We start from the raw sequence: 25,288 nt of genomic DNA, 5'->3' as shown, positions 1-25,288 counted from the left end.
TTGCAGTAGCCTTAAATGGTCCACAGCCTCCAGGAGTTGGGAGCCTGTGAGATGATGCTTCTGAGAATGCCGTCTCTGGGACTATAAGGTCTGAGGACTTGGGAGTTGAGAATTTAAATGTCACAAGGGACCCAAAATTCTCGTAGGTTTTGTGTCTGGGAGGCCAGTGGTTTAGGGGCCAGTGGGGTCATTTCAGAGACATGGGGCCCTTCCCCCCATTTCTGTCTCAGCTCCCTTTTCATGGGGTGTCCCTGTCCTAAAAGTGTGTCATCATCTCTCTCTGGCTTTAGGAAACCCGACTTGGGAAGCTCATCAACGACGTCCGCAAGAAGACGAAAAACGAGGAGCTCGCCAAGCGGGCCAAAAAGCTGCTGCGGAGCTGGCAGAAGCTCATCGAGCCCGTGCACCAGAATGAGGCTGCACTGCGGGGGCTGGCGGGTGCCCCCGGCTCGGCCAACGGGGGCGCCCATAACTGCCGGCCGGAGGCAGGGGCGGCCGGCCCACCCAAGAGCATCCATGACCTGAAGAACCGCAATGACATCCAGAGGCTGCCCGGGCAGCGGCTGGACAGGCTGGGCAGCCGCAAGCGCCGGGGGGACCAGCGTGACCTCGGTCACCCTGGGCCACCTCCCAGGGTCTCCAAAGTGAGCCACGACTCCCTGGTAGCCAACTCGTCCCCCCTCCCCACCAATGGGATCAGTGGGAGCCCTGAGAGCTTCCCCGGCCCCCTGGACGGCAGCGGGCACGTGGGCCCCGAGGGCAGCCGCCTGGAGCACAGCGAGAATGACAAGCACAGTGGCAAGATCCCCGTCAATGCCGTGAGGCCACACACCAGCTCCCCGGGCCTGGGCAAGCCCCCCGGGCCCTGCTTGCAGACGAAGGCTGTGGTGCTGCAGCTGCTGGACAGGGTGGACGAGACTCCAGGTCCCCCCCACCCCAAGGGGCCGCCTCGCTGCTCTTTTAGTCCCCGGAACTCACGGCACAAGGGCTCCTTTGCCCGGCAGCGGAGCCCGTACACATACAAGGGCTCCGTGCCCAGTCCCTCACCTCGGCCCCAGTCACTCGATGCCACACAGGTGCCGTCACCGCTTCCACTGGCCCAGCCGTCCACGCCCCCCGTGCGGCGGCTCGAGCTGCTGCCCAGCGCAGAGAGCCCAGTGCGCTGCCTGGAGCAGCCTGAGGGCCACCAGCGGCTCGCGGGGTCGGGCTGCAAGGCAGGGCTGCCACCGGCTGAGCCCCTCCTGCCCCGGGCAGGCTTCTCCCCGGACTCCTCCAAGGCAGACAGCGATGCTGCCTCCTCCGGTGGCTCGGACAGCAAAAAGAAGAAGAGGTACCGGCCTCGTGACTACACGGTTAACTTGGACGGGCAGGTGGCCGAGGCAGGTGTCAAGCCTGTCCGGTTAAAAGAGCGGAAGCTCACCTTTGACCCCATGACGAGACAGATCAAACCTCTGACCCAGAAAGAGCCAGTGCGGGCCGACAGCCCTGTGCACACAGAGCAGCCGAGGACAGAGCTGGACAAGCCCGAGGCCAAGGCCAGCCTCCAGAGCCCTTTTGAACAGACGAACTGGAAGGAGCTGTCGCGCAACGAGATAATCCAGTCCTACCTGAGCCGGCAGAGCAGCCTGCTCTCGTCGTCGGGCGCACAGACCCCGGGCGCTCACCACTTCATGTCCGAGTACCTGAAGCAGGAGGAGAGCACTCGGCGCGGGGCCCGGAAGCCACACGTGCTGGTGCCTCACAGCCCACCCACGGACCTCCCAGGGCTAAGCCGTGAGGTCACGCGGGACGATCTGGACAGGGTCCAGGCCCATCAGTGGCCGGGGGTGAACGGGTGTCAGGACACACAGGGTAACTGGTATGACTGGACGCAGTGCATATCGCTCGACCCGCACGGCGACGACGGGCGGTTGAACATTCTGCCTTATGTCTGCTTGGACTGACTGGCCTGTCGGGCTCTAAGTGCATTCCCACCTTGCAGTCAGCCATAGAGGGCGGGCGCCAGGGCCCGGCTGCCTCCAGGGGTTGGGAATCCAGAGGGTGGGGGTGGGGGGTCCGGCCTGGGGTGGGAGGGAGAGGGAGCGAGAGTCTCTAGGTCTCTCTGTGCTCTTCCCTCAAAATTCTCCTTCTTTTGTGAAATGCTGCTACCAGTTTACTAACAAAATTGCAAAGGAAGGACCACGTGGAAGGAAGGCCAGCAAAGTGAGTTCAGAACTCTATAGCAAACCAGCTATAAAAAGCGTTAGCCCCCCCACCCCGGAAGAGGTGCGGACGCTTCCCAGCCCCCAGTGAGCTGGGACCTCAGTTGCAGGCAGGCACAGAAAACCTGTGGAAGAGGTTACCTTTAACACAGCAACAGAAGTACGCATCTCATCTCTGCATTTTCTGTTTTTTAACATGGCCCTGAGTGTTTGAGGCAGTGGGCAACGCTGTGGCCTCTGTTTGCACCCCACCTGGCCAGCTTTCCCATCATGGTGCCAGAAGCTTCTCAGCTGTAGCGAGTTGCTGGCATCAGGCAGGCCAGCTTGCCAGCCAGTTTGACCCATGCTCCCTGGGCGTCCACACATTGGTATCTGGTTTCAGTTAAAACCCAGTTTATAAAGAAATGCTGCAAAAATTTAAGTTTTCTATGAGTTTATTTTACCCCCCTCTTCCATCTGACCATCAGACGAATAACGTTCCTTGTTCCTCCCTCGTCATTTTCCCCTTCCTGCACATATCTAGAAAAGTTCACCTTTCTAGAGTCTCCTCCCCAGAAAACACAAAAGTAACCGTGGGTGCTACTGGTGTGTAAGCTGTACTGTTGGGTGAGAAGAGACCTGTCTGTACGCTGGAAACACTCATAACCATTCCTTTAGATTCGTTTGCCTTATGGTTATTTGTCATAAACGCGATTTGCAAAAACAAGGAGCCTTAGTGAATGTACAGTACCTAGACTTCTGTGTTCTCAGGACGCAGAAGGGAGCAACTTTGCTATTTGGTCCAGTAAGTGGACACCTTGTGATATAAATGTGGAAATAAAAAAAAAAAAAAACATTTGCACAAACCAGTCTGAGAACTGTTTTTAATTTGGTCCTTTACAGCCATATCAGCCCTTTCTGGATTCTGGATTAGCCAAGACCTGGACCCCATATCCACGGTTCAGGCCCCACAGCTAGCCAGACCGTGGGGAGGTGGGCAGGGCAAAGTCACCAAGTCAGCCTATTAGCCTTCTGCATGGAGACTGACCTCCACCTTGCCTTTCATTCACTCAGGGCCACGATGCCTCTCCCATCTCTAGAGTCACCTGCTAGCTTTGGGTGACAGAACAAGGGGCCACATCTGTCTCCATCCAGACCTCATCTTCCCCAGAAAGAAGCCCTCCCAAGCCGGCTCCACAGCCCAGGTCTCAGTGACCTTGTCTTACCCCCTAAAATATTTGTAGTTCTTAAATGGCATGGCTCCAAGCTGTGTTTGGCAGCCTAGCCCTTGGCCCTAGCTAGCCCCAGGCTGCCAGCTCCCCATGCAGGCCTGGGGCTCTCTTACTATCTGGCTGGGGCTGACTTTTTAAAAAATAACTTCTTCCTTGACTTCCTTGATAATCTTTTAATTCTTCCCCCTTGTCTCTGAAACCGTATGCTTTGGCTTTCTAGTTTTTTTCACTCTGGAATAGGTCTTGTCCATATCTACTTAATTTCACAGGTAAGGAAGCAGCTACCCCTTTAGAGGGTCAGCCCCACAGGGCAAACCAAGGGGTCCAGGAACATTCAGTCAACCCAGAACCACAGTTTCAGAGCCAGTGGGGAATTCTGACATAGCTGTGGTGCAGGACACACCCACTCCTAGAAAAAGTAGGTGAAGTAACTTTAAGGGCAGTGTGAGGTTGAACTCTGCCCCTGCCATCTACCATTTGTATGGATGTGGGCTCGTCACTTTATTCCTATGCACTTGTCCCCATTTGGGAGATGCAAGTGCTGCCCCAGGGTTGTGAGGACTAAATTAAATCATCAAACTTTAGGGGGGAAAAAAGGAAAGCATGTCAGCAGGACCATTTGTGCTGTGGAGTAACTAGTTTCCTAAGTCCACTGTGCCTGTTTTTCTCCCTTTGTAATATGGCCAGCTGACATGTGGGTATCCTGAGGGTGACATTACTCTTGTGACAAAGGGTCACAGGCACAGCTGGAAGCTATTAGGGTGCAGGTTGGCATCCCATGAGCCTGTCCTCAGGCCTGGGCTTTGAGGGAGGTCACTGCTCCCCCACCCACTGCAGGGACCACCTGTCCTGTGTCTGAGTATCTGGTAAGCCCTAGGGTACAGATATTGCCTGCCTTTGAGAACACAAGGTTAAGCTAAGACCTGCCACCAACAATTGGGGGATCAAGTTGAGCTGTCACTTTTTAATTTGCCAAGTAAGGACACGGTAGAAGGAAATTTTAACATTCCCTATCCCCCCAAAAGTTGGAAGTACATGATTTTTCGAACAAAGTCCTTCAGTATAAGATCATCTTGCTGAAAACACAGTTTTGTTTTCCTCCGTTGCGACTTGGGGCTGCTCTATCCCAGCCGGTCCTTGGGCGTCAGCAGTCGGGGCCAGCATCACGCCCCTCCCTCCTGCAGATCCCTAGAGACAGGTGCCCCAGGAGGCTGCCATTACCACGGCTCCCAAATTGGCCGGAGGACCTAAGCCACGTCGCCTCCCTTCTCTGGGCTTCGGTCCGTCAGTCGGTGAAACGAAGATGGTAATAACCATCTTCGTTTCACCGCATAGCACACATCGAGGTCCCAGAACGTGCTCCGGGGCGCTCTGAGGTTGGCCCCTCTGTTGGAGTCCAGCCACGGGAGTTCACTCCCGGTTTGCAGAAATTTAGCCCAAGGAGAGGTTTTTACAAGTCGGCTTCTCTCCCCGAAAAGTCTGGTCTTTTACCTTCGTTGTCCGCCGCCGGCCATCAGGAATCTGGCTGGAGGGCGCCGATGCAGCCCGGACATCGAGGTTTGACCCGCGAACTCGATCGCCCGCTCACAGACACCGACGTGGCGGGGCCTAACGCTCCCGCCCGCCCCTCCTGCTTGTGCTCTGGGGCCCCGTCCCCGGTCCCCCGGGCCAGGCCACCGTTCGAGGAGCCCTTGTGGCTTCACGGTTCCCATTCCTTCCTTCCGCTTCCGGGACAGGCCCCTCCCGCCCCCGGTGGGCTTCCGGAGGGGGCGGGGCCTGCGCTCGCTACGTGGTGGCGGGCGCGTCTGCCGGCGCGCGTCAGTAACGCAAGAGGTTGCGGCCAATGGGGAGCGGCGTTGGCTGGCGCTCCCGCTCCCGTCCGGCCCCGCCCCCGCCCGGCGTCGGGCCGTCGGACGGGCGGGAAGGGGCGGCCGCTCGGGGAGGATGGCGGCGGCAGTGGGAGTGGGCGCTGGCGCCGGGGGACCAGGAGCCGCGGGCGGCAGCGGCGGGGCGCGCGAGGGCGCGCGGGTGGCGGCGCTGTGCCTGCTATGGTACGCGCTGAGCGCGGGCGGCAATGTGGTCAACAAGGTGATCCTGAGCGCCTTCCCGTTCCCCGTGACCGTGTCGCTGTGCCACATCCTGGCGTTGTGCGCGGGGCTCCCGCCTCTGCTCCGCGCCTGGCGCGTGCCCCCGGCGCCGCCAGCCTCGGGCCCTGGGCCCGGTCCGCATCAATCGCCGGGCCCGCTCCTGCCACCGCGCTTCTACCCGCGCTACGTGCTGCCCCTCGCCTTCGGCAAGTACTTCGCGTCAGTGTCCGCGCACGTCAGCATCTGGAAGGTGCCCGTGTCCTACGCGCACACCGGTGGGTGCCAAGGCTGGCCTAGGGGAAGGCGGCCGGGGCACGCCACCTGGGGCTTCGGCTCTTGGGTAGGAGCGCTCCGGCCGGGGTGTAGTCGACGGTCAGGAATGCCGGGCTGAGAAGTCAGCTAATGTCCGGAAGGCGCTGGAGGCCGCCAAAAGCTTTTAGCAAGAGAGGGACACGCACAGGGGTCTCGGGGAGGGAAGGGGCTGAGAAGAATGCTGGGAGCTGAGCAGGGCGGATCAGAACTGTTGGGTTAGGGGGAAGGCCCACAGAAATAGAAGAGCTGAAACAGGTTGAGGGGCTGCCAAGCCTTCCCGCCCCTCCAGTGGAGTTGGGACAGAGTCCCAGGGTGGGTTCTGGGACTAGAACGGCTCCCTGAACGCCCCTTGCCTCTCTTTGCAGTCAAGGCCACCATGCCCATCTGGGTGGTCCTCCTGTCCCGGATCATCATGAAGGAGAAACAGAGCACCAAGGTAACCCAGGAGGGCTCTGGGCCAGTGGGGGCCCCAAGGGCTTTCCGGCTGTCGCCCAGCTGGTGACGTGGTCCGGGTTCCTGGTCTGCAGGCTGCCTGGCTTCCTGTCAAGTAAGGAAGTCAGCTTAGAGACCTCTGGTGGCTCTTTTGCTGCTAATGGAATCTGTTCTGGAATCACCCTGGGGGCAGTGGTGTGTGGGGTGTGTGTTCCTGAGTTGTCTCTGTTGGGTGATCTCAGGATGCTGCCATCCATCTCAGGTGCAGCATTCCTCCCTGTTTTGATTACCTACCTGGGGTTGCTGGTAGGCAACTTGGATAACTTGGTCCCATCCTGACCAGACACCCCATGCCCCTCCAGTGGGGTCAGGGTTGGAACATCCTTGGGACATCCGACTCCTTGCTGGAACGGAACTCTGACAGAGTTTCACATCTTTGCAAGAGATAGCGGTCAGGTTGGGACTTCTGGGGTCAGAAGTGAAATGCTAGTCAGAGGAGTCCGATTTTGGCAAAACCCAGCAAAGTCTTCGAAATAAAAACAGCCAGGAATTGTGAACGTCTGGGAATGGAAGTGAAAACAACACGCAGAACCCAGGGCTGCATATAGGGAAGATGCCCCGGGCACAATTCAGGGTCTGTTCAAGATGCCAGGCTAGGGTATTTCCTGACTTGGAGGGAGAGAAGCTGTGGCGTCAGCCAGAGACAGCCTTTCCCTGTGTCCTTAAGTGGAAGTGGGACTCCTGTTGTCCCAGCTGGAATCCATTTCATGCTGGACAGAGCTCCTCTTTCCTTTGTGGTCGGTTTCTGGCATACTGTATTTTATGTAACTTAGAACGGCGGTGCCCTGGGTCAGCTTATAGAAATGGGGCCGCCTCTGGCTGACGTTTTCTTTCAGCCAGTCTTTTCTCCTGCAAGATCTGGGTGCACTCTGCAGCCCACCCGCAGGGTGACGTCAGGTGTGACTTGTCTCCCCAGGTCGGAGTTGCCTGAGAGGTGTGCGGCTGCATCTCTCCATATCACACTGTGTTTATCAGGTTTCCTGTTGTAAGGGACATTGTACCCGGCTTGGGCCGGGAGCCAGAACCTTACACAGAGAGGAAAGACAGGGGAATACATGGCTTAGGCAGGAGACTAAGGATAATGATAGAGTACGTGTGGCCCCACCCCGTTCGGATAAGCTGGGTAATCATGCCTGATCTCAGGGGAAGAAATGGGACTTCAAAAGGGAGAGCCCGAGGGCCGCAGCCAGTAGTGGGGGGAGCAGGAATTCTGGAATTCAGAGGCCTCCCTCGGCCCTGTGTGTGGGCGTTGGTGAGGTGGGGAGCCTCGCCACCCCCTCCTAAAGTCTCCCAAGTGCTTTAAGAGTATCCTTTGTAGAAGGATGAGCCAGGAGTAAGAAGAGCTAAGTGTAGGGAATGGATCCCATTTTAGCCACCAGAGCTCCAGGGCCATTCCTTGCCCTAGCCCTGGAAAGCTTGAGCCCTCTGGATGGCCCCCTATCATGGCACTCACTACTCATTCTTTCGGCCAGCAATTACTGGGTTGCCTGCCGTGTGCTGGGCACCAGGATAGAGCAGTGAACAAGGAGCTGCCCTAAGCAAGTGCAGGGACGCAGACAATGTAAAGGGCACTCATAGTGGATGGAGAGCGCTATTCCCTGGAACACACAGCAAAGGAAACTGACAGCGTCTAGGGGGAGGTGGGTCAGGGAAAGTTCTTGTGTTTGTGAACTGACGCCTGAAGGGAAAGGAGGTCTCCAGCTGGAGAAGGGGTCGGGGGAGTGTCCCTACCAGGGATAACTGCATGATGGAAGAGCCCAAAATAAGAGGGACCCGGCCAGCCTCTCAGACGATTGAAGTTTCAGACCCTGGTGTGTTGGTGGCGGCAGCTGGATAGATCCTATTGGGACCAGCCCTGGTTTGTGGCTCTTAATGGGGGTGATGGCATAGGGGGTGGGGACACCCACAGTGATACAGCCCTGCCCTCAGGTACTCTGAGAACCATCTGCGTCCCACCCCCCCAGTGCCCCCTAGAGCATCACTGTCGTGGCTAACACCATTGTTCAAAGGGGTAGGCGGTGTCCTTTTGGGGAGGGAAGAGACAGCAGCTGAGGCTTTCCTCTGGTCATCTGTGTTGGGTGGCCCAGCTCAACCCTGGCCCATCAGCCCCTCCTGCCCTCCTCTCACAGGTGTACCTGTCACTCATCCCCATCATCAGCGGCGTCCTGCTGGCCACTGTCACGGAGTTGTCCTTCGACATGTGGGGGCTTGTCAGTGCCCTTGCTGCCACACTGTGCTTCTCGCTTCAGAATATTTTCTCCAAAAAGGTATTTGGGTGCCATCCAGGGTGCACCTGGTGTTGCAGGGGTGTGCGGGTGGCATCTAAAAAAAAGTGGCCGAGTAGGGATTTCTTCGGTGTTGGAACAAAACAAATCCTGTTGCCCTTCTGCTGGTTTTCTATTTGTTTTGGTTTTTAAATAGCTTTTTTGTTTTTTTTATTATAAAGTTCACCTACGTTCAACGTGAAAAAATGGAGAAAAGACCAATGAAAAGAAATCAGAAAACTTATTGAGCACCTACTGTGTGCCAGGCACCATAGTAGGTGCTGGAGACAAAGAATCAAGAGAGAGCTGCCCCCTGCTGCAGGGTTTCCTCTTTACTGAGGAAAGTCGCAGTGCTGTCCCCTAAGGAGAACTACTATTAATGCTAGGGTTTTTTCCTGTACAGTTTTTAGAGTTGTAATATTATACATACTTTTCAAATTCTGCTTCATTCATTTATTATTGCAACACTGCATGCTCCCATATCATTCAAAGTTATTGCTCCTAACTCCAGTAATAATCACATCTTTTCAGGTATCACAAGTAACGCAGTCGGTTTCCCTGTTGCAGATGCAGATTATTTCCAGCTATTCACTATAAATAATATTGTAATGAATGTCTTTGTGCATAACATTTTTCTGTCTCTCAGGTTATTTCCTTTTGATAGGTTTGCAGTTCTTGGGTCAGAGGGTATGAGATGTTTATGGCTTTTGATATACTTTGCCTGGTTGTTTTCTGGAACTATATGCCAATTTAGACATTAACCAGTGCCATTTCAGAGTGCCTGTTTTACTGTAGCTTCACTAGCATTGAGTGTTGGTGGGTTTTGTTTTTGTTTTGTTTTTTTCTTTTCTCGGTCCTTCATGTACGAAACATCGTGCTTGTTTTGGACAGGGGCTGTGTGTCTCGTCATAGGTGCACTTTCAGGTTTGGCAGTCAAGGTCAGATGTCAGGGTTAGTGTACAGTCACCATGTTTGGGGTCTGGGTAAGCGGAGCCCCTCTTGCCGCTTATAGTTTCGATCGCCTTTAAAGAGGTTTTCTCCCTTCAGGTATTAAGAGATTCAAGGATCCACCATCTCCGGCTGCTGAACATCTTGGGCTGCCATGCCGTCTTTTTTATGATCCCCACGTGGGTCCTGGTGGACCTCTCGGCTTTCCTGGTCAGCAGCGACCTGGTGAGTTGGCCTGTGTCAAGAACATGCCCTTTTCTTAACTGGTTCCAAAGTAGGCGCTTTGTCAGGGAGTTACGCCTCTGTGTTGACTTTGGGGCATCTGAGGCCTCTGACAGCCACCAGCCCTTTTAGCCCTCAGCTCTTCGATGACTCACACCGCTTGCAGTCGAGTAAGAAGGCCGCCTGTGCATTTCTTTCTCTGTCATGCTAGATCCCAGCTGCTGATAGCTGCTGCATTTGTGCCAGTGCATTCAAGGAAGAAAAAAATGCCAGCACAGGCAACTTTCCCATCCTGACAGTCTGGTTCAGATCTCACTTGCCTTTTGGAAACTGTGCTTGCACTGCTCGAGTCCTTTCTTGGTGTCATCTCTGTACTTCCATTGGCACCAGATGTATCCATAGCTCTCTGGACACAGGAAAGAGCATCTTCCCACCACCTACAGGACCAGCCTCCAGAGAATGTGCTAGAAACTAATGCAGGTGACAGTGATAAGAAGGAAGTTCTTCCAGGCCCGAGTTAGATGGAGTCAATGTTTATTAGGGCTTAATGAGGTCTGACTGGATTCTTGACATTGGTCTTTAATCCCTACCACCACCTCTGGACGTAGTGGAGGTTATCTCTGGTTTCCAGGTGAGGCAACTGTGGCTCTGTGTTCTGACTTCCCTTCCATGTTGATTAGCTGTAATGTTTCTGTGAAGAACTTTCCATCATCAGCTGGAACTAGTTTGTTACCTGGAAGTACAGTGCACGAAAAGCAGTTTACTGCTTCTCTTTCCTTCTAGTTACCAGTTTTCAGAGTAAAGAAAACCAGGGAGTGTTAACCAGGGAGTTGAGGGTTTCTCTTGGGTGAAGGAGGGTTCTTTGATTTATTTACTTTTCAGTATCATTGTGAACTTGTGTTTGTCAGTTGTCCATGTTATTTTGTTAAATATTCAGAGTATCTTGTCTGGACTGATGGAGTCCTTCTAATTGGCTCCCTGCCCTTCTGATAGCACATATCAGCCTTGGGTAACTTTTGGCCCCACAGGATGTCCTCCCTCGTCTTGTGCGCCTCCCATCCCAGACCTGCAATCAGCCACTCCTTCAGGGGCCCAGGTTGCTTTAAGCAGAGAGAGAGTCATGTTTGGAGATACCATCTCAGTGCCATGTGTGCTCACTGCTGTTGGGTTGTCATTGTTTTTAAGACTTGGCAGTAAAAAACTAGGAAAGATGTATTTGGTGGCGGAGGGGAGAGTTTATCCTGATTCATTCTAATTCCAATTTAACATTGCAGGATTTATTACTGCTTTGATTTTGTGTGTGTGTGTCTTTTCTGGTACACTTGGTTTCTCACAGCGTTTCTTATTCGCAATATGCTACGGAAACTGTTCATACATGATTCCACTGTACACACATATAACTGCTTCAGAGTGAGAATCCCTACCAGACAACTGCAGGTAGCGTACAGAGAAACAGTTAAGATTTCTTTGCAGCTCTGTTTGTCCTTAAAACAGGTTTCGTTACAGATGTACAACTGGAATACTGTGTTCTAAGGGCACTTGAAATAATTGTTTTCACAATGTGCCTCTGTCACCAACTTCTTGTGCATTTGGGTTCCTTTACTTCCATTTGTTTTCAATTTCTAGGCAATTTTTTTTCCTCACTGAATATATCAAACCTTTATATTTCCAAACCCAAATGATATGACAGGGTTTATTCAAAGAAGTCTAACTTCAGTCCCTGTTGCCTCCCCACTGCTGACCCCCATAAGTAGCCATTTTTTTTTTTTTTTTTGCTGTACGCGGGCCTCTCACTGCTGTGGCCTCTCCCGTTGCGGAGCACAGGCTCCGGACACACAGGCTCCGCGGCCATGGCTCGCGGGCCCAGCCGCTGCGCGGCATGTGGGATCTTCCGGGATAGGGGCACGAACCCGTGTCCCCTGCATCGGCAGGCGGACTCTCAACCACTGCGCCACCAGGGAAGCCCAGTAGCCATTTTTATGATCTTGGTTTACCCTCTCAGTGTTTCTTTTCGCAGACATAAGCAAATTTCTATATACAGTCGGCCCTCCATATCCATGGGTTTCGAGTCCCCATATTCAACTGAGGATCAAAATTTTCATCCGAAGTTGGTTGAATCTGCAGTTGTGAAACCCACAGATACGGAGGGCTGACTATAAATTGTACTACGCCATTTTATATGAGAGACTTTGAGCATCCTCAGATTGGGGGCTCCTGGAACCAACGCCCCACAGATACTGAGGGCCAAGTGTGTTCATACCTCCCTCCTCCTTACACAAAAAGTAACTTTTTAGATACTTAGAAAAGAGTGCCTTGCTCTTTTCACTCAATGACATGTCCTGAAGATCACTCCATACTGACCTGTTAGGTCTTTTTTGTTCCTTTTATTGGCTGCATAGTATTGTCTATAGGTTTGGCTTCAGTTCTGTTACACTGTCCTGTTACAACTCATTGGGGTCTGGGTGTCTACACACAAACAGGTATACGTAGGCTTTGCTCTGCTCTCTCTTTTTTAGTTTTTTGTCTGCCCTCTTTGCTTTGCTTTTCTCTTGTATTTTGGGTATTTTTCGGTTTTCTTCTAGTTTTTCTCATTGAGGCCATCTATTTTTTACCTTGATGGGGCCCTTGTGCATTTTAACAGCAGCCCTAGGAGCAAACAGTAGTCCACAGTGCTGCCGCCTGAAGGCAGGGTTCCTGTCGGGGCTCCTCCTCTCTGCCCTGTGTCTCCCACAGCAGCCAGGTGAGTTAGCTCTGTTCCAGTGCGGCACTCCATAGTAGGAGGAAGGAGACTCAGGTCAGAGAATTATCAGCTGGGGCCTGCTACTCGCCATGTTACCAAGAAGCAAAGGCTACAGCGGGCAGTTCCCAGACACACCCAGCCCTGATGCCAACAGTTCAGCTGAAGCCAGGCACGGATCACCAGACTTGGGAGCAGGAAGCCTAGTTTTAAAGTTTGGACAGGATGTGTGAAACAGGTATTTGAAAACTGGAAAGTAAATGGGAGCAGGCAGGCTGGTAGAGAAAACCAGATTGCAAAGTACCACTGAGCCATCTGTGAGTTTGCCTTTCTTTTGCCTCCTGTGTCTCCAGCCTGGACTCAAGGCAGCCGGAAGTGCAGAAGTGGGCACTGGGGGAGAACAGAGTCAAAAGTCCTCTATGCTGGCTTGCAGACGGGGAAAGGAGATTCCTGATGTTCAGAGAGAGTACAGGAAATCCCCCATTTTCTCTGTTTCCTTTGTTCTCTCGCATCCCAGGCCCCCAGCAAACCCATGGTAGTGGCGGCAGCAGGTCCCACGGGCACCTGAGATGCTGAGGGGGGCAGCCTCCCTCTGCAGTCACAGGATGGGATTAGCCCCATTGCATTTTGTTTCTCCCTTCATCCTCCCACTGCTTGGCCCCCGAAAGGAGGTGCAGTTGTGGGAAAGACACAGCAGAATGGGGTAATTAATTCCAACTTTCTGACTGGAGGACTGAAAGAGGGAGCCCTCAGAAACCATAAAGTACCAAGGAGACATGGCGAGGAGGAACCCAGAGAAAGTGACCTCATAAAACATGAAATCCTGGGCCCACTCCTGAGTTGCGCACGTGGGAATCTGATCCTAGCAGCATACAAAGACAGGATAGACTACTACTACCCAGGACCAAGAGTGACAACTGGGTAGAGCGCACTCAGGACAGAGCTGTGTACCACTGAAAAGGCTTTGAAAACAGAACTGACATTGGAACCACAACCCACAGGCTGCTCAAGCTTGTAGCCTGAACCCAACTGAGTCTGCTAAAACCAAATATCGACATTCCCCATGGGACTTAAATAAGACTTACAGTCTTATAATATTCTAACTGTCCAGGATATAATCCAAAATTACTTGGCATATGAAGAACCAGGAAAATTTCAAGTCTTGTGGGAAAAGATAATCCAACAGATGCCAACACTGGGATGACCCAGATGTTGGAATTATTGGTCAAAGACTTTAAAGCAATGATATATAATCATGCTCCAAGAATGCTCTTGAAACAAATGCGAAGAACAGAAGATAGATAGAACCAAATGGAAGTTTCAGAATGGAAGAAACAGCTTAAAAACTCACTGGATGGGCTAAGCAGAATGGAGATGACAGAGGAAAGTCCATAACTTGAAGATAAATCAATAGAAATTATCCAGTTTAAGCCACAGAGAGAAAAAGATGAAAAGACAAAGAAAAAATCTTTGAAAACAGCCAGAGAAAAATGATGCAGTATTTATAGAACAGTGGTTTAGATGACTGCAGATTTCTCAGCAGAAACAATGAAAACCAAAAGTAGAATTAACATTTTTTTAAAGTATTGACACTGAGGAACTATCAACAGATAATTCTATATCTAGCAAATATAGAATCTTCAAAATCAATAGAACTATAGAAAATCAGCAAGAATAAACTGAATACCACAGTCGACCAACTGGATGTCTCATTGACATTTATAGAATACGCTACCCAACAACAGCAGAATAGGCATTCTTTCAAGTGTACATGTGGAACATTCACCAAGATCATATTCTTTGTTACAAAACAAACCTTAACAAAAGGATTGGAAACATGCAAAGTATATTCTCTGATCATAATGAAATCGGAAGTAAATAACAGAAAGGTAATGAGAAAATCTCCAAACACTTGGAAATTAAACAGCACATTTCTAAATAATCCCTGGGCCAAAGAGGAAGTCTCAAGGGAGAAAAAAAATTTTTTTCAACTGAAGCAAAACTGACCAAAAACAAAAAAGAGAGAGAGAGAAGACACTACAAATATGAGGAATGAAAGAGGGAATAGCACTGCAGAACTCACAGACCTTAAAACCATAAGAATGCTACTGACAGCTCTACACACATAAATTCAACAATAGATGAAATAGACCAGTTCCTCATAAACCACAAACTATCAAAACACACCCACTCAAGATGAAAAAGATAACCTGAGTCTTATAGCTATTAAAGAAATTGAATTCATAGTTTAAAACCTTCTAAAAAGAAGTCATCAGGCCCAGATGGTTTTACCGGTAATTTCTACCAAACACTTAAGGAAAAATAAACACCAGTTCTACACAATCTCCTCCAGAAAACACAAAAGGAAAGGAACACTTTTGGCTCATAACAAAACCAAGAAAAAGACCAAAATCCCTCATGAACATGGAGGCAAAAGTTCTTAACAAAGTATTAGAACAAATCAAATGCAGTGATATATAAAAACCATGCTACACTATGAAAAAGTGGGATTTAAATCAAGAGTGCAAGGCTAATTCAATACTTGAAAATCAGTCAGTGTAATCTACTATAATAGTCTAACAAAAATCATTTATTCATACCAACTGATGCAGAAAAGGCATTTGACAAAGTCCAACATCCAGTCATGAGTTTTAAAAAGTCAACAAACTAGAAATAGAAGGAAACTACCTCAACTTGATCAAGGGCATATATAGTTAACATCATAATGATGAAAGATTGAAGGCTTTCCCCCCTAAATTCAGGAATAAGGTAAAGATGTTTACTTTCAACATGGATATTCCACATCATACTTGACATCATAGCCAGGGCAATAAGACAAGAAAAAGAAAAAAGAAATACAGATTTGAAAGGACGAAATAAAATTCTCTATACCCAACAAAATTTTATTCTTTAGTATTAATTCAACTATAAATCACTACTTAAATTTTAACTTCAATTTTTCTCCTTGTCAAAGGTGTAAATGAAAAAAAAGTTGAGATACTAATCTATCTGTGTGTGTGTATACATGGAGATAGATATATACCTATATATATTAAAAAGCTTTTAATATAGAAAAGCTGATTGGAAAATTTACATACATTGACTGGCAAGAGAACTGGAATAGCCAAATAAGTTTGAGAGAGAAGAATAAAGTTGGAGGAATCACATTACATAATTTTAAGACAGTATAAAGGTATGGATATTGGTGGAGGGAACATCGATCAGTGAAGCAGAATAGACAGTTTGAACTTATACTCACAAATATGGGTAACTGATCTTTGATGAAGGTTCAAAGGCAATTCAATGGAGAAAGGATAGTTTAACAAATGGTGTTGGAACAATTGGACATCCATAAGCAAAAACTGAGCCTTGACTTCAACCTCACACATTATACAAAATTTAATTCATAATGTATTCTAGACCTAAATTTAAGAGCAAAAATGATAACCTTTAGAAGAAAACAGAAGAAAAATCTTCACGACTTGGGATTATTTCTTAGACATTACACCAAAAGTAAAGTCCATAAAGAAAATAATTGGTAAATGGGGGCTTCATCAAAATTAAAAACTTTTGCTTTCCAATACACTATTAAGTAAAAGAAAGACAAGCTACAGGCTGGGAAAAAATATTTGCCAATGAGATACTGACAGAGGACTTGTGTTCAGGATATATAAAGAACTCTCAAAATTCAATAGTAGGAAAACAACTTGCTTAAAAATGGGCAAAAGACTTGAACTTCACTATTGTGATTGTACAGATGGCATGTGAAATATGTTCAACATCATTAATCATTAGGGAAAAGCAAATTAAAACCAAGATGAGATGCTACTTCGTTTCCAGTAGGATGGCTACAATAAAACGTACTGGCAGTACCATGTTTGTCGAGGCTGGGCCACAACTGGAATTCTCATATATCGTTGGAGCAAGTGCAAAATCATGCAGCCACTCTGGAAAACATTTGGGAGTTTCTTCTGAAGTTAAACATACACTGACCATATGTCCCAGCAGTCTCACTCCTGGGTATTTACTCTATAGAAATGAAACTCACATTCCACACAGAAGCCTGTACATGAATGTTTATAGCAACTCTATGCATGATCACAAAGTATTGGAAGCAACCCAAATGTCATTCAATGGGTGAATGGTTAAGGTAACTTTGGTACGTTTGTACAGCAGAACATTTCTCAGCAATAACAACTGTCATCCCTTACAACAACTTGGGGGGTGGGGGTCAGAGGCATTATGCTGAATGAAAGAAACCTGTCTGAGAAGGTTCCATGCTGTATCATTCCATTTGTAGGACAGTCTCCAAAAGATGAACCTATCATGAAGAACATATCAGTGGTTGCCTAGGTTGGGGGAGGGGGTTGCACAAAGAAGCCCTGCGGAGTGTTATGGGGTGATGGAGCTGTTCTGAATCCTGATTGCAGTGTTGGCTACATGAATCAATATATGTGTGAAAACACATGGAACTATCCACTGGGAGGAAGAAACACTTGACTTTATTGTTATGTCAGTTCTTTTAAAAAGCTGGATTGGCTGGGTTCCTTTCCTGGAAGATAGATATCTTTGCAAGCTGGCTGCCTTGTAAAAATAGCTTGGAAGTCCATATGGGTCACCTCAGGGAAGAACTGCTGGGAGAACAGGCCAGCTCACCCTGAAGGCGTGCTGGTGGGCTCACATGCCTTACAGAGGCTATTATCCCAACTGGGGTAACGTTCTGGGCAATTCTGAGCAGGTCACCTACTCAGATCTCCCTCACCTTTAAGAGGACTACGTGATCGTTCCCTATCAGAGGGTGGTAGAGATAGAATCAGGCCGCTGCCCTAAGATTGCTGCAGCTCCCATCCTGGCAGGGCCACTAGACACCACTGTCCTGGGGGGACCCAGCTGCATCCTCCTTTGTCAAAGGCCAGAGCAACCTGGGAATTGGCCTGGGATCAGCCCAGGCTCTTTGAGGAGTTCTGTGGTCCCGATGTCTGCTAGTTGTGGTTTCTTGATTTCTGGGCCCCCTTCATTAGGGTGGCTTACTTCTGGTGAGGGTCAAATGGTAACTAAAGTTTTGACGATAGCATCACCTCCTGTTTGTTTGGCTTGGGGTTGTTTTAAAGCACTTTCAAAGCTATGATTGTATTTGATCCTCATAGCAGCAGCATTGTGTGGACTTATCAGGGGTCAATGTTCCCCATTTCATAGATGGAGAAAACAGAGAGGTCGAGCAGCTTACCCGGGGGTTCCCAGCAATGGGGCAGACCCAGAGCCTCTGGCTCCCAGCCTTGTGGGGGGTGGGTCTTCACACACCCAGAGGCTGCCTTCCCAGGACCTCCCCATTTTATACAATGCATCATGTCTGCTATGGTTTAAATGTCTTGTCACCCCCCCAAATTCATATGTTGAAACCTAAGCCCCAAACATGATGGTGTTAGGAGGTGGGGACTTTTGGAGGTGATTAGGTCATGAGGGTGGAGCCATTACGAATAGGATTCATGCCCTTATAAAAGAGACCCCAGAGGGCTCCCTCGCCACTTCTGCCATGTGAGGACCCAGTGAGAAGGTGCCACCCTGAACCAGGAAAAGGGCTCTCACCAGATGCGGAATCTACTGGCGCCTTGATCTTGAACTTCCAGCCTCCAGAACTGTGAGAAATAAACATCTGTTGTTTGTAAGCACCCCCAGCCTGTGGTATTTTGTCTTAGCAGCCCAAACAGACTGAGGTGATGTCCAGAATGCAGACCTCGCTCTGCTAACCCAGAGCCCTGGCCCTCACTGTACAAGGACAAGGGAAGGCTTTGGTTTGTGTCATACTCTGCACCCCTTGGGTAGCTGATGTCCCCCCAAACCTCCGCTTCCTCAGCAGGAAAGGGTGGTGATTATTATTATTGTTGCTCCATGCAGAGTGTTGTGAAGGTCAGAGGTTGTATAGATAAAGCACCTGGTATCACACGATGACCCACCTGGGTCTGTTCCCCAGCGAATGTGTGACCCTGATAAGCCACTGTGTGTCACCACCCTGCCAGGGCAAGCATGTGACCACAGTGCTGTTCTCGCTCCCCCGTCTCTGTAGACCTATGTGTCCCAGTGGCCTTGGATGCTTCTGCTTCTGGCTGTCAGCGGCTTCTGTAACTTTGCCCAGAACGTCATTGCCTTCAGCATCCTCAACCTCATTAGCCCTCTGAGCTACTCGGTCGCCAACGCCACCAAAAGAATCATGGTCATCACAGTGTCCCTGATCATGCTGCGAAACCCAGTCACCAGCACCAACGTCCTGGGAATGATGACGGCCATCCTGGGAGTCTTTCTGTACAACAAGGTGAGTCTGGGGTGGGGGGAGGCTGTCCCCCCCAGACGCCCAGAGAATCTACCAAGAGTTGGTCGGGGCGGGGAATGGAAGGGGCCTCACCAGGAACTAAGAGGCCCGGGTTCCAGCTGCCAGCTTTGCCACTGACTGGTCTATGGTCTAGGCTCAGCCCCCTCAGCCCGGGGCTTCCTTTCCCTGCGTAGATGACCCCAGGCTCATGCCTCACTCCACTGTGGCTCTCGGGTCTACTGGGGCTTTATCGGGAATTTCACTCCCTCCTTGTGAAGATTGTTCCGATGTAAGGCTGTGGGATGGCTGACAGGTAGGGCCGGTCCAGTAACAGTTCACTGGCCATGCCCAGCCCCGCTAGGGGTGACACTTGTGTTGGCCTTGAAGGCTGCTTGTCCGTGAATCTCGAGCTCCCCTCTGTCCTCTGTGCGTGTCCCGGACAAGGAGCCAATGGTCTCACTACTCTCTTGACCTCGCAGACCAAGTATGATGCGAATCAGCAAGCCCGGAAGCACCTCCTCCCCGTCACGACGGGGGACCTGAGCAGTAAGGAGCATCATCGGAGCGCCCTGGAGAAGCCCCACAACGGCATTCCCTTCCCCCAGCACGGGGACTATCAGTATGGCCGCAACGTCTTGACAGATCACTTCCAGTACAGCCGACAGAGCTACCCAAACTCGTACACTTTGAACCGTTACGACGTGTAGAGTCTAGCGACCAGGGCAGGACGTTCTGCCAATCCTCCCTCTTACCCCCCAGCAGTACCAGAAACTTCTGACAACCAGTGAATGTACAACCCGGCCAAGGGGGGACGGTGCAGAACCATCAGAAGACCCTGGGGTTCCCGGCCCCCTGGGGGCAGCAGGACGCCGTCCCTGCAGTGGGGACCACTGCCCCCGAGCTCCGGTGTTTCATGCCCTTTCTTCCTGGAGTCTGTCTTCTGAGGGCTGCATCGCCATGTGGAAATCTCGTCCGGCTTTTACCTTTCTGTGTGGACTTACCTCCCAAGTCATGTTTTTCAGAGTTCTTGTTCTGTTTTCCAGATAACAGCCAGGACCCTCTCTGGAAAGGACACAGACCTCGGAGTGGGCAAGAGGTGGTTTGCAGGGAGGGTGGCAAGGAAAGGACCCTAGGGTGGTGCTTGGTGACAGACCAGCCGCTTTAATTCCACTGCTCAGGGAGGCGGAGGACTGGTGCAGCCATGGAGCAGAGGAGTGTGACGGTTATTGGAATGGAAACACCTCCAGCCACAGAGATGGACTCGGCTTTCTGATCAGCCCTGTGGCTGTCTGCAGTCCTGGCAAACGCTCCCCATTGCAAAGCTATTGTAATTAGCATTGAATTCTTAGAGCCTAATTCTGACCCAAAAGTCAGAGGTGGCGTGTGCCCAGATCCAGAGGAAAAGGTGGCCGCTGTCTCCCGGGCTCCCTCTTCCCTTGCTGGAGCAGGGCATCTCTCCTCTCGGAGCAGCAAGGAGGAGAGGATGCAGGGCTGTGAGAAGGATCATGAGGAAATCATGTTCAGTGTTTCAAGCTCTATTTCTATAATATTTGTTTTGTTTCTTGAGCTTTCACCACTTCTGTGCTGACTTAGTAGGATGTTTGGTGAGGTGATGTTGGCTTTATAAGGATCTTGCGTTTTTCTAGGGCAAATTTTGTAGCTGTCTGTTCCTTTATGCCCCCGTCCCCCTTAGGGGATGCAGGATGCATGAGGATCGGCTTATGGTTGGAAAACCCTTTTGTTTTTAAGCATTTAAAGACAAAAAAAGTTGCTGGCGATGCCTGTCTCGGCACATTTCTGCATTTAGTAGGAAGGAAGTGTTTTGAAAAGCTGGTCACTAGCTTTTCTAGTGACCAGTCCCTGAAAGTGAGATGAATCAAGAATGTCACCTCGATAGTTTGTCATAGATGAGAGCTCAGTGCTCTGATTTCCATTAGCTGTTCTTGTGGTGTTTGCATTAGGATCTGAATTACGTCCCAGTGAAGGGGCAAGCACCAAGCTAGGATTTGGTTTGCCAAATCAGTCTTTGGTCAAGAAAAAGTTTGGGTTTTGGCAAAATCACTCGAGGAAAATTATGTGACCCTAGTGGGTAACCCATGTGCTGAGGTCCAGGTCGGGACACCTGGCATCACTAGAGACTGTGCCCTCAGAAAGGACCACTTGCTTGGCTCTTAGGGTCTTCGCTGATGGCAGCCTTCTTCCTTCAGCCCTGTCCCCGGCCTCTTGAACAGGCACTTGGCTTGATCGGCAGATGGGATATCAGGTCACCCTTTACCTCCTGGCATGTGAGACGGTTCTGTTTCACCAGGAAGTACTGCTTGACTCCTGTTTGTTTTTGATAATTAGAATCTTGTACTTGGAGGTTACATTTTTGTCAGCTTATGAATGGGCGGCTCCCGGAGAGGTCACAGGGACCCCTTGTGGCCTGTGAGTTCAGTACCACTGGCCTAAGGAGTCCCTGTTTGTCGTTGTCTTGCTTTTGAATTACTTTGGCCACAAGTTCTGAGACAATGCTCTGTAAAACAGGAAGGGGCCGTTCTGAAGGGTGTTATTTGTGAAAAGAACTTGCTGAGTGCCTTCACCAGAGGCAGTAGAGTCTGCAGTTGAACCACAATAAATGGGGATAATTTTGCACGGCATAGACATTACAGTAGTTGTCTTTATGATAGGAACCAATTCCTTGAACGTATAATTGAACTCCAAAATGAATTATGCCTCTATGCAGGTTTAATGAAATTTCTGAGGTTGCTGAAATGTGTATATTTGTTTTCCTTTTCCAGTGCAAGATCTGCTGGTGTGGGGAAATATCTGACTGGTTTTATTACGGTTTATACATGAATAAATGGGATATTTAGTTCTGTACATAAATCTACAGTGAGTACATACACTGGAATGAGAGACAATCATATTAGACCAAATCATCAGATCAAAAGACAAAGACATACTTTTGAGACTTGAAAGTTTGAAACTGGCCTCTCGAAGGCCAGTTTTCCAGCCACTTGCTGCCCTGGCTCAACCCTCCACCCCACTCTCACATCCACATTTGCAGCTGGGTTCCCCTCACCTCCTCACTGCTGGGGATTGTGACAACTAGTTCACCCATCCGTGGTATGGTCTGCAAAACTAACTCAAACCCAACTCCTTCGTTTTACAGAAGGGGAAACTGAGGCTCAGAGGGCATTTTTAAATAGTGTTTGTTCACTATCTTGAGACTCAGTGTGGAATTTTTAAGCACCTTATTTTCATTCATTCATTATTGGGAAAATCAAACCCGTTAACAAAGGAGAGAAGCCAAATAGGTTCAAATGAAGAAGCACTTGGAATTTCTGGATTTTACTGTGTATTTGGTATACATCATGCAATAGGCCCTCTGTTATCACTGGGACATAACCAGACCTGGATACCTTAAGGTCTAACAGCCTTAAGGGCATAGAACATTAAATTATTGAAGAATCTGAACATTGTGAATTCTTTTTTTCAATTGTCACCTTATTTTCAGGACTTTTCATGCTATAGACTGTTCTGTGGGAATGATACTGTGTATATTCATGGATGGCATTTACCAAAAAATAAATGGTGGTCTCCAGGGAATCAAGATTGGTCCCAGTTTGTCAGTGAGGGTCCCTTTCTGAGTGACCCTGTCGTCAGTGTGCCCAGCAACAAAACGTGTAAGAGGCAGAAAGAGCAAACCAACTTGGTTCCCACATTCAGGTGTATTGCAACTTTTTTATCTTTTCTAAGCCAAAATTTAAACATGTGACTTGTGAATTCATGAGCCAGTAGGATAAAACTAGAATCACAGCTTAACAGTTAATGACATGCCTTTATTGAACAGAATAACATGGAAAATCCAAGAATGTTGTGAGAGCTGTGCTTACATCTGTATGAGGAACAACAGAGTACCTGCTACATGTGGGCTTTTCACACACAATCCACAAACGATTACTCTTCACCTTGTGAGGCCCAGAGGGGTTAAGTCATTTGTCCAGGATCACACAACTACTGAAGTCTGCCTCCAAGCCCATTTTCCCCCATATTACTCAGAAACCACTCCCAACAGAGAATTTCCTTCAATCACAGTTGATGGGTATGAGTTTCTCCTAAAACAATTGCCCACATCCTTTTAATTCATCATCCTTTCGTTCAGTGATTTACTGAGCACCAGAATATATCGCTGAGATATATAAGGTGCTTGTGAATAGTTTATCTCTGAAAAGATACACAGGAAGCCAGACACAGCAGTTGCCTCTGGAGAGGATATATGTACTTTTTTCAAAACTGGCATATTGTGCATATTGTGCCAAGTACAGGAAACAGATACGAAAGCCTCCTACCCTCAGAGCATTAAGCTTAATTTATGGATGTGTGACTAAGGAGCACACAAGTGCTGTGTTGGAGGCGGGGCAGAAAATGCTAAAGGAAGTACAGGGTAATTATTCAAGCAGCATATGGGAATGTTTTGGCTTGCATTTTCAATTCACAGAGTATTTTATTTGCACATTTTATATTATATATGCTTGTTTAACTATCAGGACCCAAGAGGCAGGTATTAGCCCTATCTTACAGAGGGAAATGGCAACAGAGAAAGTCAGGCTTGGCCCATGGAACACGCCTGGAACCCAAGTGTCTGACTCCAAGCCCAGGGCCCTCTGCCGTGCAAAGCAGCCTCAATAAAGTGAGTGGTTTTGCTTTTCCTCACGTTTGTCATACACTCCAAAGAGGAGCTGGTGCAGTCAAAGGGGATCCTTTCAATTCACTTGCCTCGGCCACACTGCTAAAGTAAGACCCTGAAGTCCAGATGACCCAAGTCACTTTGCAGTTGTCTGCTGTGGTTCCAGCAGGGCCTCAAGAGGCTCTGCTGGGGATGGGGTCACTGCCTTATAAGTCAGGCAGGGCCAGGTTTAAGGATGGCCTCATTGCTCAGATACCAGAGCCCGAACCCCTCCTCAGGGATGTCTGCTCCCAGACACTGGACGACTCCTTTCTCTCCCCAGGGCAGCTCCTTTGTGACCAGAGGTTGGTTTGGTGACACATGATCAGGCCCCAGGAATGCTCATGTCTAGGGCAGGACAGGACCTTCTTCTCTGTTCCCACATGACATTCTTCCTGCCATGGCTTCAGCTAGTTGATCACATGGGGTTCAGTTACTGCGGATGAGGTGACAGTCACACCAAGCTTTGCTTTACTGAGACCACAGGTCTAGATGGGCCTAGATTTCCGCAGTCAACCCCCTACGTTTTTAGTAACAACTTTTCTGGTCTACATACTTTTATAGTCTATATATTTTTTAAGTTAGAAAAAAATTATTAAAGCCAAAAAATTATCTATACTATACAGATGTCAAAAAGAATGGGATAAAGAACAACTTCCAAAATATGTCGCTGAGGTATATAAAGGTGCTTGTGAATAGTTTATTTCTGAAAAGATACACAGGAAGCTGGACACAGCAGTTGCCTCTGGAGAGGATATATGCACTTTTTTTCAAAACTGGCATATTACGCATATTATTTTGTAAACTGCTTTTGAAAAATATGCTAGAAACATTTCCCTTGTTACTAAATATTATCCCTTGATTCTGTCTGTGTACATGGTATTATAAGATGCGCTACAATTAACCAACCCCTATGGCTGCACATTAAATACTATTTTAATGGGATAAGTTTGCAGCGCACAATGTTGCACACGCTTCTAAACTAGGATAAATTCCTCACAGCACATTTGCACGATCAAAGTGGGTATGCGTGTGGGTTTTAAATTCTTTCCTTTTTGCTTGTTAGGTGGGCCCCTCAGCAAGTTCATCTCACCAAGGAGTGTGCATTTTACTTGCTTGCTTAAGGGTTTTGTTCCCAGGTCCTCGGAGACTATGTCGGTCTGCAGGAGCCGCTACTCCTAGCAACTCTCTCTACTGCTTTCTCCTGACCAACCGATTCTGACTTGGCCCACTGAAAAGAGCCTGCGGGAGGCCTTGTGATGCTTACATATCCAGTCTCAAACGGCGTTTTAAACACTATGAGATGAATGTATGATAGCAGTAGTCATGGGTGTACAACCTTTCTGGTGGACAGTTGAGCAACGTCAGCATTAAAAGTGCAAACCCTTTGACCACAAGATCTACGTATACACTAAAACTTTTAATAGTGGTTTAAAAGTGGAACCAACTCAAAAGACTCCATAGAGTCTGGCTTCAAAACATTATGGTAAATCCATACCACATTGTTCTATGCAGTCATTAAAAATGACCAGATAGATTTGTAACGTGTTTTGGTTCACAGATCCCGTTAAGAATCTGATAAGTGCTGTGTATCTTCAACTCACAAAAGTGAGTGCTATCTCTGAAATCTATCCACGGTGGATCAGAAGTTAAAGCTTCTTGATATAGTTCTTTACTGGCATGGAAAAATTACACTATCCAGATAACTGAGCATTATACTAAACAGAACATTCCCTCTGCCTGGACTGTTTACACAGCTGGTTCCGGAGTGGGATCTCAGTGCAAACCTTACCACC

The 25,288-nt window shown here is 49.0% G+C and overlaps 2 protein-coding genes across 3 annotated transcripts in view; both read left to right on the top strand.

The window, feature by feature from the left end:
• MED26 (mediator complex subunit 26) overlaps positions 1–2,020 on the top strand; it is a 38,439-nt gene extending 36,419 nt beyond the window's left edge. For both annotated transcript variants that reach the window (XM_081232352.1, XM_081232353.1), the window contains exon 3: positions 291–2,020. In XM_081232352.1, coding sequence (XP_081088478.1) covers positions 291–1,943 — 1,653 coding nt within the window. In that variant the 3' untranslated portion in view covers positions 1,944–2,020. The remainder of the gene's footprint in view (positions 1–290) is intronic.
• Positions 2,021–5,292: 3,272 nt separating this feature from the next.
• On the top strand, positions 5,293–22,240 carry SLC35E1 (solute carrier family 35 member E1). Its single transcript, XM_081231130.1, has 6 exons — positions 5,293–5,774; positions 6,177–6,247; positions 8,433–8,570; positions 9,615–9,740; positions 18,539–18,784; positions 19,261–22,240. The coding sequence occupies exons 1-6, from the start codon at positions 5,357–5,359 to the stop codon at positions 19,486–19,488; spliced, it is 1,227 nt and encodes a 408-aa protein (XP_081087256.1). The 5' UTR covers positions 5,293–5,356; the 3' UTR covers positions 19,489–22,240.
• Positions 22,241–25,288: the final 3,048 nt, after the last annotated feature.

Source organism: Mesoplodon bidens (assembly GCF_964165515.1).
Source record: "Mesoplodon bidens genome assembly, chromosome: 4".
NCBI classification, from domain to species: Eukaryota; Metazoa; Chordata; class Mammalia; order Artiodactyla; family Ziphiidae; genus Mesoplodon; species Mesoplodon bidens.
The sequence above is the reverse complement of the archived record's forward strand: the minus strand, read 5'-3'. Positions and strand labels throughout refer to the sequence as shown.

Excerpts from the sequence above, each read along its gene's own strand:
- SLC35E1 (XM_081231130.1), top strand. The coding sequence starts at position 5,357 with ATGGCGGCGGCAGTGGGAGTGGGCGCTGGCGCCGGGGGACCAGGAGCC. Across the intron at positions 8,571-9,614 it reads AGAATATTTTCTCCAAAAAG|GTATTAAGAGATTCAAGGAT; the intron begins GTATTTGGGTGC and ends TTCTCCCTTCAG. Across the intron at positions 18,785-19,260 it reads GAGTCTTTCTGTACAACAAG|ACCAAGTATGATGCGAATCA; the intron begins GTGAGTCTGGGG and ends TTGACCTCGCAG.